The 17,597-nt window shown below is 37.9% G+C and overlaps 1 protein-coding gene across 1 annotated transcript in view; it reads right to left on the bottom strand.

Moving 5' to 3' along the window:
* MYH15 (myosin heavy chain 15) overlaps nucleotides 1–17,597 on the bottom strand; it is a 150,882-nt gene that overhangs the window by 73,882 nt on the left and 59,403 nt on the right. Inside the window, exons 20-25 of the mRNA XM_039244987.1 lie at nucleotides 17,285–17,408; nucleotides 13,452–13,588; nucleotides 9,723–9,978; nucleotides 6,080–6,322; nucleotides 4,882–5,058; nucleotides 3,045–3,190 (exon numbers count right to left, since the gene is read on the bottom strand). Coding sequence (XP_039100918.1) covers nucleotides 3,045–3,190; nucleotides 4,882–5,058; nucleotides 6,080–6,322; nucleotides 9,723–9,978; nucleotides 13,452–13,588; nucleotides 17,285–17,408 — 1,083 coding nt within the window. The remainder of the gene's footprint in view (nucleotides 1–3,044; nucleotides 3,191–4,881; nucleotides 5,059–6,079; nucleotides 6,323–9,722; nucleotides 9,979–13,451; nucleotides 13,589–17,284; nucleotides 17,409–17,597) is intronic.

Genomic DNA, 17,597 nt, shown 5'->3' with positions numbered 1-17,597 from the left:
ATGAGATTATTCTCTTGTAAAAATTCAACTACTACATCTATATCTGAAGTCTCCTTGACTATCACATCCAACCTTTGTTCTTTCCCAAGAGGTAACCACCATTATCAATTTGGTATGAATCCTTCCAGACATTTTTCAAAGTATTGACATACATTTATGTTTATATATAGGTAGAAATAGTTTCATTTTCTTTACTGTGAAAGGTATACATTTGTATTTATAGTTCTTCCATAACTTATTTTTGACCCAATAACACATTTGAGGTTTTTCCATGTTGGCCCACACATAAATTACTTCATTTAAAAATCAACTGTGACATAGTATTCCATAATTTAGGCATCCTGTAATTGATTTATCCACTTCCCCATTAATAAGCCCTTAGGTTTCCCCCAATATTTTCCTTCTGTAAATAACACTGTTCATAACCATGGCCCCTTGTGCACGTGAGTGTTTCCTTAGAGTGGATACAGAATAGGAAAATTGCTGGGTCAGGTTTAAGTGTGTGCTTAAAAATATATAACTTTACCCTTTGCCTTCCAATAGTAGTGTGAGATTATTTCTCTAAATTTACGCTTAATATTAGCATACTTCTAAATTATTCCTAATCTGACAGAAATTGGAAAATTGAAATGCCTTTCTTTTTAATGTCTTGTTTAACAGTAAGGCAGCATCTTGTCAACCACGAAGAATTTAAAAATGGCCAATAAGCGAAATGAACCACCTGGTGGCATTCTTCGATTCTTTGTCTACTAGGTTGTTCATATAATTAATGAATTATAGATTTTCTTTTAGTATTCCTGTTTTCTGATATCTCCTGCAAATATTTCTCACAACTTGTGTAACTTGTTCCAATTTTATTTATGTTGGCTTTTGCCACATAAATTTTTTGAAATGTAGTATCATTAAATGTATCAAGATATTCTTTTTCTGTCTTTGGCTTTTATCACTTATTCAAAAAAACTTAGGCTGTCAATTTCCTAAGAGTTATTGCCTAAATTTTCTTCCAATGATTTTTATTATTTTTATTGTGGTAAGAACATTTAACATGAGATGTACACTCTTAACAAATATTTAAGTGCACAATACAGTAATGTTAACTATAGGGACAATGTTGTACAGCAGATTTCTAGAACTTAGTCATCTTGCATAACTGAAACTTTATACCCATTGAATAACAATCCCTACTTTCCACTCCCTTCAGCCCTAAGCAACCACCGTTCTACTCTGTTTCTATAGGTTTGACTATTTTAGATGCTTCACATAAATGGAGTTATGAAGTATTTGTTCTTCTATGACTGCTTTATTTCACTCAGTATTGTGTCCCCAAGATTCATCTCTGGTGTCTCATATGGCAGGATTACCTTGTTTTTAAAGGCTGAATAATAGGGGTGCCTGGATGGCTTAGTCAGTTGAGCATCCAGCTCTTTATTTCATCTCAGGCCATGAACTCATGGTTATGAGATTGAGCCCTGCATTGGGCTCCATGCTGACAGTGCAGAGCCTATTTGGGATTCTCTCTCTCTTCCTCCCTCTTTGCCCATCCCTCATGTACTCTCTCTCTCTTAAAAATAAAATAAATAAAATATAATAAAAGGCTGAATAAAATTCCATTATGTATAAACACCACATTTCTTTATCCATGTATTCGTCAATGGCATTTAGGTTGTTTCCATGTCTTAGCTCTTGTGATTAATGCTGAATCTTCTAACAGTTTTATAGCCTTGTTTTTATATTCCATTCTTTAATGCAACTAGATTTTGTGTGTATGAGTAGTGCGAGGTAGAAATTTAACTTTCATCTCAGAAAATGAATAGCTAATACTCTCAGCACCATTTATTAAGTACTCTATCCAGTCATCACTAATTTGAAATGCCACCTTTATCACATATTAAGCTTCTATATAAACATAGATCCATTTAGAGAAAAAGTTTCACAGTTAGTGTTATATCTTTCCCAAAACACGGACTTCTAAAATGCCAGAGCTCTTTGACCTATGCCCTACAAGGACATGGAACATCATGTTCACTCTGCTGAGCTGAAACATGGTCTTTAAATGGAAAGCTAAGAGACCTCTATCACCATTTCAGTGTTCCATACACTTATAGGATTACTTCTTTTCCAAACACCTATCAACTTCAGTAACTCATTAGAATATGAACCAAACCTGAACGTGAGCATGTATCATGGCAACTCATGTACACAAACAAAAAAGCCAGAAGCTCAGAGCTGCTTACTTGACTTTCTTCTCTTCTTCCGTATGGCCCCAGTGATTGACATGCTCCCAGCTTTACCCTGGCCTTACCTCACTCTTGGGCCTCATTGATTCCCCCTCTTATTTTATCTTTTCCCGGTAACTTGAAAACCCCTAATGGTGAGAAGGAAGTCTAGCTAAGCAGGGGATGACAAGAGACAAGATGTGAAAGTCCATTTCACTGAGCAGTAAAATTAAACTGAAAAGCCACCTTGCCTTGAGTTCATGTGAGCTGAAAGTTCAGCTAATTCTGATTGTTACATTTTGCTTTAAATTTTAATGTTTAATATTTAGATGGTAAATTACTTAATAGAAAAGCTATATAAATATTAATGAAGTTGTACCTGGAAAACTTTTTTTAACGAGCAAAGGCTATACTGAACTTCATATTAAGAGGATTGGGATTTTTTGTTTTGTTTTGTTTTACTTTTTGTGCCATTGGTGTCATCATGAGTAAAAGTGAGCCATTTTTATTTTAGGATTTGTAGCCTCAAATTTCAATAATCCACATCTCATACGCCTTACACCTTTCTTTCCCATCTGCTAGTCAGATGCCTTCTCAGTCATATTCTTCTAGATTACTATGCATTCACTCTCTTTTTACAACCATATAATGAAGTCCAGCAAAAACAAAAAAACAAAAAAACCCAAATTATTTCCTAGACTTGTTATCTTCCCTGTCTCAGGTCTTGAGACATATGGCCCTGGAGTCAAGAGGATAAGTGACATGAGAGAGCTATTCCTTCCAAGATAAGGTCTCCTTGAATCTCGGGTCCACAGCAAGGTGGCTTACTTCCTTAGCTTTTCTGTCAGCTGCCGTTGGCCGCTCTCCAGGTGCTCCACACTCATGAGGTTCAGCTTCAAATCACCCTCCAGTTTGCTCTTTTCCCTTTCACAGTTCATTCTTGCTTTCCTCTCCTGCTCAAGGGCACCCTCAAGCTGACGAAAGGAGGCATTGTTTAGCCAAATAAATAGGTAAAGTTTATACTTCACTAGATGTGTTTGTTAACACTTACCTTCTGGAAAAAAGAAAAATACAAGCACACATTATGTACATGATGCCCAGTTATGTAGATATTTAAAAATAAATATTGCATGCATCACTGGGACAACAAAAAATATAGAAATTACAGTGATGAAAGAAAACTTTAAAGAATATGAGCTGGGTCCTAAGGAAGGAACCAATAATAAATAACCAGTGAGGTCTTGTTTGATTGTTTCCCACTGATGGGAAGCCCACTTCTTCACATGGCAGCTCATTTCATGGGTGGATAAGTCCATTTACTCAGGAGCGCTTCTTCATAAGAAGCCAAAATTATTCTAGTAAATTCTTCTAAAGTATAAACTCGAGCTCCCTGGAGCAACACCAAGCAAATGTGTCTCCATAAGATCATCTATGAATATGAGGCATCTGTCCTGAGTCTCTCAACTCAGTATCACAGACCCTTTTTGAACACATCTCACATGACATGATTTCCATACCTTCTTTACCACCTCGGTGCCCTCTTCTAGTCCTTAACAGTATGTCATATTCTCATTCCCTCCCAAGGTGCTCAGAACATTCCAGTTGTGTCTGGATTAGGGTTGTCAACGATACCAAGGTTGGTTTAGCAGAAGGCTAGATAACAGTTACCCTATGGCTATTTGTTCACTGATATGTTTACTTTTCAGCAGTAGAAGCTATTTCTTAAAATCAGCAAAATATATGAAATTCAAATGGGAGGAAGAGGCAGAATTTCTGGAAGAAGTACGTAAAAACCTGAAAGTAGATGAACTCCTGGAGAGAACAAGTAATTGTGTGTGTGTGTGAGCGAGAGAGTGCACCCACACACAATAAATCCTCATATTGAGGCTCTCTGAGACACACCATCAGTGGAAATAGGAAGAGAATTGAAACAACTAACAGGTAATAGAGAAAACTGATAGAAAGACATGAGGAAAAAGAAGCAAATAATTCAAATAAAACCAGAGCACCCTTGTCAGCAATTTTATAAAGTCTAAGCTTTTGGAACAAATAAGAGTGAATGCATATGCTCTGTCAGTGGGGCAGGGGGCAGGGGGTAGGAAAAATGGTGAGGCAACCATTAAGAGTGGTTTGAAACATCTTCATCTCACAGGCTGTTTGGAGGCAGAACACGGACACCATCTTTAGAATCTCACAAGTATTTTCCCAAAGTGTAGGTAGAACACAGCTTGTGATTTACATATCTTTCAATTATAAATAAACCTCAGCACACCACTGGAGACACAACAGGGCCTTTAAACTAATCTTTCAACCTCATGTCGAATAGAGAACCAGCATATCTGTCGGGCAAAACACCAGGTTCTGTGGGAGCTATGGGGGAAAGTCAGTCACTTAGAGGGATAACCCTTTATAATTCATCTCAGTGCTCTCCCACTGCCCAGGGTTGTATGAAGGTTGCATTTAAAACCTGACAGATTTCATGCTGGGGCTTCTCTTATACCGCAGTGGTTCCGGGTACATCAAGAAAAAACAAATCTCTGTTTCTAAATATTAAGGAAACAAGCCATGCCACTAAGATTTCCCAAAACCGTCAAGATATACTGAGTAAAAATCAGAGATTTGTATGCATGTGGAGAGCCAACTAGCTAGATAGTACACTACCTACCTCATCTACTTGCCTTTCCAACTTCACCTTGGCTTTGCTCAGGTTGCTGAGTTCTTCCTCCTCCGTGCGGAGGTCATCCAGGGTCTGCTGATGGGCCTCCTGCATGACCTTGACCGTTCTGTTATGTTTGCTGATATCCTCACTTAGAGACTCCACTTCCTCAGTCAGGTTCTTGACCTGTGGGAAAGCGACAATGACAACAGCATTAGAGTTTCCACTGGGAAGACAGGCATAATGCTAGTGGCCATCTTCTCCCTTTTCTAGTACAGTCTGAAGACATATCCAATGTCATAAAGAACCAAATTCCCAATATACTGTTAAAAACTTTAAATTCACTTTTTCTTACACACACACACACACACACACACACACACACACACACACTTAGGGAATTAAGGATTCAGGTTAATCAGATGTTATCAGGATAGGTTATTTGATGCCATTTTTAGACTGTCATATTATTATATAACAAGAACACCACTAAAGGTAGTTTTAGTAGGGGGCACATAGCAATCTTGTTGTGTCTCAAATCCTGACAGTAGCAATGAAAGAAGAATTCGAGGTGTTGAAATACGCAAAAACGAAAGTTGGCTGTATCAGGTCCCCATGCTTTTTAGAAAAGGGAACCAATAATGGCACAAGAGTCGATATTTAATCATCTGCCAAAATTACAGTGTCATTTTAGAGACCAGTTGTTTATCAGAGATTTGGTACAGAGTCCTCAGCTAGTTTCAATCCATGCACAAGTTACAACCCTCAACCAAAGTGGACAGAACATCAAAATATTTAACTGGAAATAAAGTGACATCTTTAAGGTCAAAGTTTAAATTAATGGGTTCGGACATATCCCAAGTCATCTGTCAGTAAACTGTAGCATGCTAGCTCTCTTCCCAAAAAAGGATACTTACAGGCCTGATGAAACCTTTTTGCTCTATTAGATTTCAGATGTAATAAGACTGAAATAAGTGAAAAGGTTTCATTTGGAAAATTAAGTGGGACTCCATAAGTCTGCATTGGAAATTTGAATTGGGACAGTACCGTTCACCAGATACTTCATTTTATGCCAGTTCTGACTCCCACTGCTGCAAAGTGGGAGGCCATCGTGTTAATTATTTTGAGCCGGGCAAGTCTGGTGCCGGAGCCTGACGGGGAGTAGGATTTGGGCATCCAGGCCTCCCTAACATTACAGAAAAAGTACCTTCTGCTCCGTAGCACGCTTCTCCTTCTGTGACTTCGCCAATATTGTTTCCAGGTCATCGATTTCTTTCTTCAACTCGGAACATTCATCTTCGAGCTTCTGCCCCCTGGCAGTCAGCTCGGAATTTGTCTCCTCTTCTTCCTCCACCCGCACTGACAGCACCTTGACTCTGGCCTCCAGCTGGATCTTGGATTTAATCAGCGACTCGCACTGCTCTTCAACATTTGCCAGGGTCTCTTGCTCCTGCCATGATGAGGGGGGAAATTGTTGCCAACAGCTGGAAATAATTTATCAGCTAGGCGAAAATGCTGCTTGACGCATAGCAAAGAGATAATTGCTTGCCCTGTGACCAGCACTTTCACCCGCCTTTCCTCAGCAGGTGAAATAATATTCCCAGTTCCCTGATCCTATTGTTGAGAAGTGGAGGAGTTGCTGGTGCTTGGAGGTGCTTTTGATCTTTCGGGCCATTCAGTAGATTAGATTACCTCTTCTAAAGCACTTAATAGAATCCTGGTGGCCTAAAGAAGCTAACATGCCTCCAAAAATCAGTGGTGTACTTCTTAAATCACAGCTTCTGGAAGCATCCACATGGGCATAGAGTTTGAGGTTGATACCTGCTCAGAATACAGTCTTTTAAGAGAGCAGTATTCCCTCAGACACTAGAATATTTATATTATTATAAATGCCCTGATGCACTTGTTTAATACATATAGGGATCCTCTAACAAGCCATTGTGCATTTTTTATTTATAGGCTGAATTTAGAATTCATAAATTTTACTTCCAGGTCACTAACTAGATTTCATGATTACTTCCAATGAAAATCTTTTCCTCAGTGATTCTGCCAGAGTAAATTCTAAAAGTTATACACAGAAGTGTAAAAGAGCCTTTCCTTTTGTTCTTTCAAATGTACTGTTGGGGCACTTGGGTGGCTCAGGTGGATGGGCGACCGACTTCAGCTGAGGTCACTATCTCGCGGTGTGTGAGTTTGAGCCCTGCGCTGGGCTCTATGCTGACAGCTCAGAGCCTGGAGCCTGTTTTGAATTCTGTGTCTCCCTCTCTCTCTCTGCCCCTCCCCTGTTCACGTTCTCTCTCTCTCTCTCTCTCTCTCTCTCTCTGTGTGTGTCTCTCTCTCTCTCTCTCAATATTAAATAAGACATTAAAAAGAAAAGAAATGTACGGTCTCCAATTCTCATTGAGTGACCCATTCTCCCTGTGTTATGAGTCAGGCAAAACAAATGAAGGAGTCATTTTTTGTGTGTGTTTTTTTTGCTACAAAACATGTTTTATAACTTTGAACCTCTCTAATTTGTCTCTGAGGCCAAATAAAACCTCTTCTTTGAGAGCAAGTTCTTAATTACCATAGGTGTCATTGCAATGTATCTTCACATACAGCTCTATCTTCCATCTCTAGACCTCATCCATCCTTTACAATACACCACTTTGGGCAACTTATTAACCATCTATTTGCCTCGCATAAGTTGTTTCATTAACTCAGATCAAGAAAAGAAGAAAACAAAATCCTAGACATTGGTTTCTGGCTAACTTTTGGTGAGAGAATAGCCATCTGCCCAACAAATGGTGCCCAAAGAGGCACAGATGGGGAAGGCATTGGATAGTAAATCTCCAACATCACTGAGGACTGAAAGAGAAAGGATAAATTAAAAACAAAACAGGAAGGGTCCATGCAGATCAGATCAGAGAAGCTTCCAATGTTTGGGAAATAATGGGAACATTTGATCTTAGTTCATACCAGGGTGACAAGCAGAATGCTTATTTGGTTTATTCCATTCAGTGTGTGTACTGGACCTGTCACCTTCACTGAATGAAGAAGACAGTCCAATTGACCATCATTGATCCCTTCATTAAACATGACGGCAGTATTTGGGGGCCAACTGAGCAATGGTGTGTCAGGCTAACAGTAGGAACATCCTTTCCCTGAGGGCAGTTGTTCTCTCACGTATTCAGAATATTGATTGGAATAGGTTCACTCACTTCTGCTGTTGTTTTGAGTAAGTGAATGATTTTATAAGAACCCTTCTTTCCTTGATCCCTACTGTATTCAGCTGGATCCTTTAAAAATAAATAATAAAATTGTTTCATAGCTCTATCAACTTTTAAAAGCTCAGTTATAATTTGAACTCATCTTAGCCTTCCTGGGTTTGCCCAGGAACTGGCTTGCATGTGTTTCCCATGAATGTGTTTCCCTTTATCACGAATCCAAGGCTTTTACCTACCACCCGCTGCACCATTTCTATCTCCCATACCAGCCTAGGTAGCACTGGCCACTCTCTCTGCTCATAGGAAGAATGAGGAAGACTGAAAGGCCAGATCTCATCCAAAGCTGCCTCTCCCCTGAGCCACACAAAACATGATCTTACAAACTAATTTTCACAGTATGAATTTAAAGTAGGTTTGGAGTGGATCCCAGGAATTTGTATTTCTAACAAGCATCCAGGTAAGGCTGAAATACACTAAGGTTCTGGAACTGCTGCTATGTTAAATATGTATCAAAAATAATAGGTCTGGGTGAAATTCTTATGTGAAATATGGCCTATTGGAACACTGATGAATAGCATAGCTCCAAAATAAAAGAATAACTTGGATCAGTCTAAAATTACCAAAATTTCCCTGCTTTCCAATTAAGTTTAAAAAGCAGGAAAAAATGTTTTATAATTGTACTGTATGAATTGTATTATAAATTGTATATGATTGTATTGGAGCCCAGTATCTTTTAATTTAGCACTGTGCTAAGTGGGGTGGAAAATATAATAAAGGTGGATAAAAATCTAATCCCCGTCTTTGGGATGTTTGAGGATAACAGTGGCCAGAGAAGAAGAATGTGAAAGGCAGTGAGTAATGGCACACTGGCATCAGATTGGAGATGCAGGCTCAAAGGAGTCTGGAGTCTATAATGCATATATTGCAGGACGTGAATTTTGTTCATCAGAAAAGCAGCATGTTGTTTGTTTAAGACAGAACAATGGTTCTCAATCCTAACTGGATGTCAGAATCACCATATAGATTATCTGGACCCACACAGGGCCTGCTTAGTCAAAATATCTGAGAGCGGGGTCTAGGCATCTTTCTTTTTATTTTTTTAATGCTCCACCAATAAGTTTGATGCAAAGCCAATGTTGAGAGCTGATGTTTTTAAGAATTGAACTGATTAGTAAAGTTGATTTAGACTGGGGAAGGGGAAGTAGAGAGACCAAGATCGGGAAAAGCGATTAGAAACATACTGCAATAATCCTGGAGATCTCAGTAAAGCTTTCCTTGGGATGTACTAAATCCTGTCTTTTGATTTGCTAATGGAGCCAGTTTGATTTGTATGGAGCTACATACAAAATTTAAATTAAGACCCAAAGCTTCCTGGCTCCCATGATAGATTGTGGTGTTTTTATATAGTTAAAACCGATTTTCTATAGTTAAAAGCCTAACAGTTTGTCCCCTTTTCAAAGACATCCCACCAATGAAATCACTTCACTATGAAACAGGGTGTCTCCTTAAGTATTTCACTGTGTTTGGTGAAATGCTATAGTATTTGAAAAGCACATGCCTCATTTTTCTCAAGTGAATACTGCCTGCAAACAAGGGCCTCTAATTAAAAACTTGATTTGAAGAACAAATGGTGAGGCCACTCACAGCTTGCAGCTGAAGAAGCAGGTCATTCTTTTCCCTGATGAAAGAGACTTGTTCCGCTTTCAATTCTTCCCTCTCAGATTCTGATTTCTCCAAGGCTTTTTGGAGTTGCACACGCTCTTCCTTCAGAGCAGCTATCTCCTTTCCGATTCCAGCAGATTTAACAAGAGGCTTGATCTTGAAGAAGAGCCTCATCCAAGGCCAGTTCTTCACAGTCATGAACACTCTTATGTTCCACTGGATCAAAAGAAGTGCATCCCTGAATCAAAAGAGAAAGAAGAAAAGCAAGTCAACCCAGGCTATATAAGAGTTATTTTCTCAATTAAGATCCTTAAGAAGCATCTTTAGGAGTCATTAAAAATTCTCATTAGTCTTCAAAGCACTTCTACATCTGGGTTCTCAATTGATTCTGGCAAAAGCCAGAGGGACTTCTGAGGGCTAGTAATATTGTGGGTTTAGATGTCTCCAAAATACTCCCACTACATCCCTTCAATGAGACCTGAGCCTAAAAGAGGAAAGAAAGAGGGATCAAAAAAACCTTAACAAAACGTGAATGTGTGTATAGCGTGGCCACCTTCATGGAAGGAGGGATCCAGTCTTGATATTGCAAGGATTTATATTTTTATATCCACATGGATAAAGATATGGGCTGAGACTTTCCAAGAACATCACCCTTAATGAAAAGAAAAATTAAAAAATTGGCTACTGTCACAAAGTGATGTCAAAAGGAGTACATCTCATTTGCTCTGGGCTCAGGATGAAGAAAAAATTCTACTCCAGGAATTTTTCTAAGTTTATTTTCATTTATTTTGAAAGAGAGAGAGAGGGAGAGAGAGAGAGAGCAAGCAAGTGCTGAAGGGGGGGGAGGGGAGAGAGAGAGAGGGAGACAGAATCCCAAGCTGACAGTTTGGAGACCAATGCAGGGCTCAAACTTAACAAACCATGAGATTATGACCTGAGCTGAAACCAAGAGTCCAACACTTAACCGATGAGCCACCCAGGCACTCTGAAATGTATGTTTTTTTTTAAAAAAGAAACTCATCTAAACTGACTCAAGAAAAAAGAAAATCCCAATGGCCTATGACTGTTAAATAAATGGAATCAAAATTATAAAATCTATCAAAAAACCCCATCATCAGATCTACATGGTTTTACAGTCAAATTTTGCTAACCATTCAAGGAATAGACAATCAAAATAAATTGTTTCATGTTTTACAAAGAGGAAACATTCCTACCTGTTTTATATGGTTAAAGTAAACTTGATCCAAAGTCAAATAACATAGCAGGAGAAAATAAAATTATTGACCAAACATATTCATGAACATCACTGCAAAAATCCTTATGATTATACTACAACCAAATCCATCAATGTATGAAAAAGATATTTCAAAAATAAAGTGGGTTTAGCATTTTAAAAAAAATCTATTAATATAATTCAATACACTTACAGTTTAATGGACAAAAAAGCCATGAGATTATTTCACTAGATACAGAAAAAACTTTAACCATTTTCCTGATGAAATCACTTAAAATAATAGGACGGGATGAATGTCCTCCACACAATATGTCATATCTACAAAAAGAAAAATCTACAGTAAACATCACCTTAAAAGGGAAATGATAGCTTTCCCCAAAGTAAGAAATATGACAAAGATTAGCAAAAGTTTTTAAAGTCCAAAATACCGCAAGTTGGTAACAATTCAGGTCAATGAGATTTTCATACACTTCTGGTGAAGAGTAAGTACATTGGAAAGCATTTTGACAATATCTCACGAAGATGGAGTTGTGTGTAGGCTAAAGTCTAATAATTCATACCCTAGAGAAAAGCTGTTCAAAGTGTGAACTTCACCAGCTGCTAGCCACAAACTCTCACAGCATGAACCAGCATTTTGAGTAACACTGCACTCAAGAAACTCTTGCATATGTGCAGGAGCAGATATTTATAAAAATGACACTACAGAGCAGTTCCTAATAACAAAAACTGTAAATGAGTTAAATTTACTTGAGCTGGAAACTGGATAAATAAATCATGATATATTTGTACAGTGGAATGCTATAAGAGCAGTTAAAATCCATGGTCTAGCACTAGGTTTATAAACACTAATAAATTTCAGGGGTGCCTGGGTGGCTTGCTCAGTTGGTTAAGTGTCTGACTCTGGGTTTCTACTCAGGTCATGATCTCATGTTCCTGAGTTTGAGCCTGGAGTCAGGCTCTGCATTTGGTGTGGAGCCTGCTTGATTCTCTCTCTCTCCCTCTCTCTCTGCCCACCCTTGCTCACACTTCTGAACTCTCTCTCATAAATAAATAAATAATAAATAAATAAATAAATGAAATAAGTTTCAAAAACAGTCTCAAATATAAAGAACAAATTTCAGGATAATATATACAGAATATTATTTATGTGAAGACTGAAAACATGCAAAATCATGTAATCTTTTAAGGATATCTGCATATCCCCATAGGATTTGGATCAAGGCAGAAATCTACGAGGGGTTTCAACTGAAACTGTTTTTTTTTAATGTTTTGAGCAACTACAGAAAAATATGTTAAAAGTATGAAAACATACCTTTATGTGTTTTATATATGAAACATGGAATGTTAATACAAATTCAGGATCTGGGAAACTATGTATAGGACCTGGATCAAGGGAGAAATACACAAAGGGCTTCAATTTTGTAAATATTTTAATTGTGGGCAATTTTAGAGAAAATGTTAGGAATTGAAATACTTTGACGATATGTCCATGAGTATGCATTAGAATATTTTCTTTATTTTTTGTGTATTTGAAACATTTTATAATAATTTCCTAAGAGCCATCCTATGACTTAGAAGGAATGAATAGTAAAGATCTCATTTTACAGATGCAGGAAGTAAACTGTATGGAAATTAAGAGTTTTACCCTTGTTCACATAACTAGCCCTAGAAGCCATGTCTTCTAATCCCCAAACTCCATACCATACTGAGCACTATTTGAGTCACAGAAGACTCTGAGGAGAGGTCTCCCTAATATCTTTGATATCACCATGTAATGATATTGTTCTTCTTTGGACAAACAGAAGGAATTAATAGACTGTCAATGAAATAAGTTATACCAAGACCTGTGGACCTCTCTTCAGAAGATAAACTACACCATGGAAAACATAAATGCAACAATGGCAGAATCTCTTTTTCACAGTCCCTTTGTTTGGAAATTTTACAAGCTTGTTTTCCATGATTCTATTAGACAATACCTTAGTGTCCAAATGTGATAAATGTCCCCAGTGAGGCTTCCTGAAATGAAGTAACAGAGTTAGGATTACATATCACCAACAGACACAATTTCTGACCCATGGGAGATTGTAAATGGGTCAGGATACCTCTTCACTCTGCAGCCAACTTCCCCAGAGTTGACTGTGGAAGGCATGCAAACCTTTCCAGGTCTGCTTCTATTATGAAATGTGAGTCACACTGTCTTCAGAGGTCCAGTCTTCCTTGACTATAAAAAATCCCCCTAAAAGGAAGGCTGGAAACAATACAAGATACCTAGATTATGTTTATACTTGGTTGGATGAGGCAATAAAAGCCCTTGTGCTCGGTTTGGTGTTCCATGATTTAAAATTTTTGAATGATGTCTCCACCCAAGCAGAGGTTGCAGTTCTTTACCCTGACCTATTATAAGAATGAAATAAAGTCACACTGATTTAGGTACACCACTGCTGTAGCAGTGGGGGTGTAGAGTCATGATATCACACCTCTCTTCCAGAATCCTCTGGTACTTGATTCGCATCAGTTTGCCACGTACTCTGGCTTGGAACAATGTGAAGACTTTAGAAAGTCTCTCATCTCTCATTGCTTCCAGTTGTTCCAGAAAACCAGCTCTTAAAAATACCTAAAAGAAATAGGTTTGATATTAGTTCCACTCATAACTAGTGAGTAGGTAGTCATTAAATGTCTAATGAATGACTGTATAAACTAATGTATTCATTGATTAGTTGTCAAGTTTTACTCAATGGATAAAATGCACATTCTAGAAAGTTTGATTTTATAAATTCAAAGTTTGCAAAAAATATTTTATTTAATCCTGTGGTTATTTTGGTTCCTTAAGAATATATACTATTCTTGGGGTCCCTGGGTGGCTCAGTTGGTTAAGCATCCAATTCTGTCTTGGTTTCGGCTTGGGTCATGATCTCACAGCTTCGGGGTTTGAACCTATCAGGCTCTGCAGTGCAGAGCCTGCTTGGGATTCTCTCTCTCTCTCTCTCTCTCTCTCTCTCTCTCCCTTCTCTCTCTCTCCCTTCTCTCTCTGTCCTGCCCCAGCTCACGCTGTCTCTCTCAAAAATACATAAATGAACTTAAAAAAATAAACATAGACTATTCTCCTTTTCTGTTAATAATGTGTAGGTTGTCAAGGAAACCTGGTTTAAGTTTTAGGTTAGACCCAGCCAGGCAGTGGTCTGAAGTGCCAGGCAGGGGTCTGCAAACTTTTCTGTAAAAGGCCAGATAGAAAATATTTTGGACTTTATAGATCACATAGAATTTTCATAGATCTACAGAATATTCTCCATCTCCTTCTCCTCTTATTCTCCCTTCTTCCCTCACCTCTTCCTTTGCCCCCTTCTTTTTAAAAAACAACCATTTAAAAATGTCAAATCATTTTTAATTAATTAATTAATTTACTTATTTTTAAATTTACATTCAAGTTAGTTAGCATACAGTGGAACTATGATTTCAGGAGTAGATTCCTTAATACCCCTTACCCATTTATCCTATTCCCCCTCCCACAACCTCTCCAGCAACCCTCTGCTTATTCTCTATATCTAAGAGTCTCTTATGTTTTATCCCCCTCCTTGTTTTTATATTATTTTTGCTTCCCCTCCCTTCTATTCATCTGTTTGTATCTTAAATTCCTCATATGAGTGAAGTCACATGATATTTGTCTTTCTCTGACTAATTTTGCTTAGCATAACACCCTCTAGTTTCATCCATTTAGTCACAAATGGCAAGATTTCATTCTTTTTGATTGCCGAGTAATACTGCATTGTGTGTATGTGTGTGTGTGTGTGTGTATGTACGTGTATACATATATGTATATGTGTATATACACATGTTCTTTATGCATTCATCCGTTGATGGACATGCTTTGGCTATTGTCAATAGTACTGTTACAAACATTGGGGTGCATGTGCCCCTTCCAAAGAGCACATCTGTATCTGTTGGATAGATACCTAGTAGTGTAATTACTGGGTCACAGGGTAGTTCTATTTTTAATTTTTTGAGGAACCTCCATACTCTTTTCCAGAGTGACTGCATCAGTTTGCATTTCGACTGCCAGTGCAAAAGAGATCCTCTTATCTCTGCTTGCTCGCCAACATGTGTTGTTGCCCGAGATGTTCATGTTAGCCATTTTGACAGGTGTGAGATGGTATCTCATTATAGTTTTGATTTGTATTTCCCTGATGATGAGTGATGTTGAGCATTTTTTCATGTGTCTGTTGGCCACCAGGATGTCTTCTTTGGAAAAGTGTGTATTCATGTCTTTTGCCCATTTCTTCACTGGATTATATGGGGGAGGTAATGAGTTTGATAAGTTCTTTATAGATTTTGGATGCTAACCTTTTATCCGATATGTCATTTGCAAATCTCTTCTCTCATTCTGGAGGTTTCCTTTTAGTTTTGCTGATTGTTTTCTTCACTGTGCAGAACCTTTTTAGTTTGATGAGGTCCCAATAGTTCATTTTTGCTTTTGTTTCCCTTGCCTCCAGAGACATGGTGAGTGAGAAGTTGCAGCGGCTGAGGTCAAAGAAGTTTTTCCCTGCTTTCTCCTCCAGAATTTTGATGGCTTTCTATCTTACATTTAGGTCTTTCATCCATTTTGAGTTTATTTTTGTGTATGGTGTAAACAAGCAATCCACGTTCATTTTTCTGCATGTCATTGTCCAGTTTCCCCGTCACCATTTGTTGAAGAAACTGTCTTTTTTTCACTGGATATTCTTTCCTGCTTTGTCAAAACTGAGTTGTCCATACATTTGTGAGTTCATTTTGGGTTGTCTATTCTGTTCCACTGATCCGAGTGTCTGTTTTTGTGCCAGTACCATACTGTCTTGATGATTACATCTTTGTAATATATCTTGAAGTCTAGAATTGTGATGCCTCCAGCTTTGGTTTTCCTTTTCAAGATTGCTTTGGCTACTCAGGGTCTTTTCTGGTTCTATACAAAGTTTAGGATTGTTTGTTCTAGCTCTCTGAAGAATGCTGGTGTTATTTTGATAGGAATTGCTCAAACCATTTTAACATAAGAAAATAGATCATGGAGATGGACCTTAGGCCAAAGTTTGCTGATCTCTGCTGCAGAGAAAGTCACTATGGGAAGCGTTTCATATTAGAGTTCACATAAGCTTTTTCAAGAATTATTATTAGTAATGCCAAGATGAGGTGAGTGAGGTGTCAGGCACAATTTTAAGGAAGCACTCACTTTTAGGGTTGTATAAGTTGGTACTTACATAAACTCAGTAGTGAGTGCTTCTCAAATTTTGTGCTTTAGGAGGCTCTTTTGACTCATACTAGTCCTAGTCTAGATAAGTAGTATACAGCATAAATAAATAAGCACACAAGGAAGCAAGGGGCCAGTAGTGGAAATCAGCAGAAACAATAAACACCAGAAAGAGATTTTTAAGTACTCAAAAGGTGGGGGTCAACTAACATTTTATACTCACATCCTAATAGAGTTCTTCTTCTCTGAGCTCTTCACCCTGGACCTTCTAATTCTCCGTCTAATAATTTGGTCCTTCTATGGATATCACTAGAAACAACCTGATGTTGACCATGAAATGAAACCAAATCTATTAGAAGTTTCTCATAATATGTGGATTGTACCATAATCACCCAAGAGGAAGCAGAATTTAGCAAACCACATTTAAGGAACTTAACTGTGGATTAATGTTTTTGGATAGTGAGGCTGATCTTAACATTTTTAAATTTTTATTTATTTTGAGAGAGAGAGAGAGAGTTGGGGAGGGGAAGAGAGAGAGCGGAAGAGGGAGATTCTTAAGCAGACTCAGCACTCAGCACAGAGCCCAGCATGGGACTCCATCTCATGATCCTGAGACCATGACCTGAGCCAAAATCAAGTCAGACACTTAGCCAACTAAACCACCACAGGACTTTAACATTTTAAATTACTCACATAGTCTCCTAGAATTAATTCCCTAAAAGAGTGCTTGTGGTTAAACCAGTTCACACACAAACAAGCAGTTCATTCCAGTAAGTTGATTTACCTTTTTCTAGCTCTGATGTCGATGCACATTTTCTAGCACAGTAAGGCTAATTCAATATTTTATATCTTGGCCCAAACTTACTTAGATGAATAATTATAAAAATGCAAATGTAGTTAAGACTGAAGTATAAGAAACATTGAGTGTTCTCCCAAATAACATTGAAGTTTCCACTTTCAACCAAGCTCTATTTGTGTTATTTGTGGTCACAAGAACTGTAGAATGCCTTATCATTCTACTTTCATGGGTATTTTAAGATACACACTCTTTCCTCCCCCTCTTTTCCAAATGTATTCTTCCTAGTTTTCTGTTACCTTAGTGATTCCAAAGCGATACTGGATATGGTCTATCTCCAATGAGCCAAGCAATTCTTCAGCTGCTTTTCTGCTGCTCACAAATCTACTCTTTGGAAAGGCCCTTGGGTTCAGAATACAGTACCTAATTTAAAATAGATAAGGAATAAATTCTGGGGTCAGGGAGGTCATATGATTCAAATAAAGAATAATTTGGACAAGTGAGGTAAAGGAGGTATAGACTTGTACCTCTCCTATCAATATGTTCAATTTTCAAAAAATTCCTGGCAAAAGTAATGAGGGTACAAGCAATAATACCTTACTTTGGTATAAT

This window comes from Hyaena hyaena, unplaced genomic scaffold (assembly GCF_003009895.1).
Source record: "Hyaena hyaena isolate Hyena2069 unplaced genomic scaffold, ASM300989v1 scaffold_251, whole genome shotgun sequence".
In the NCBI taxonomy this organism is placed as follows: domain Eukaryota; kingdom Metazoa; phylum Chordata; class Mammalia; order Carnivora; family Hyaenidae; genus Hyaena; species Hyaena hyaena.
Note: the sequence above shows the minus strand (reverse complement) of the source record. Positions and strands in the feature narration are given on the sequence as shown.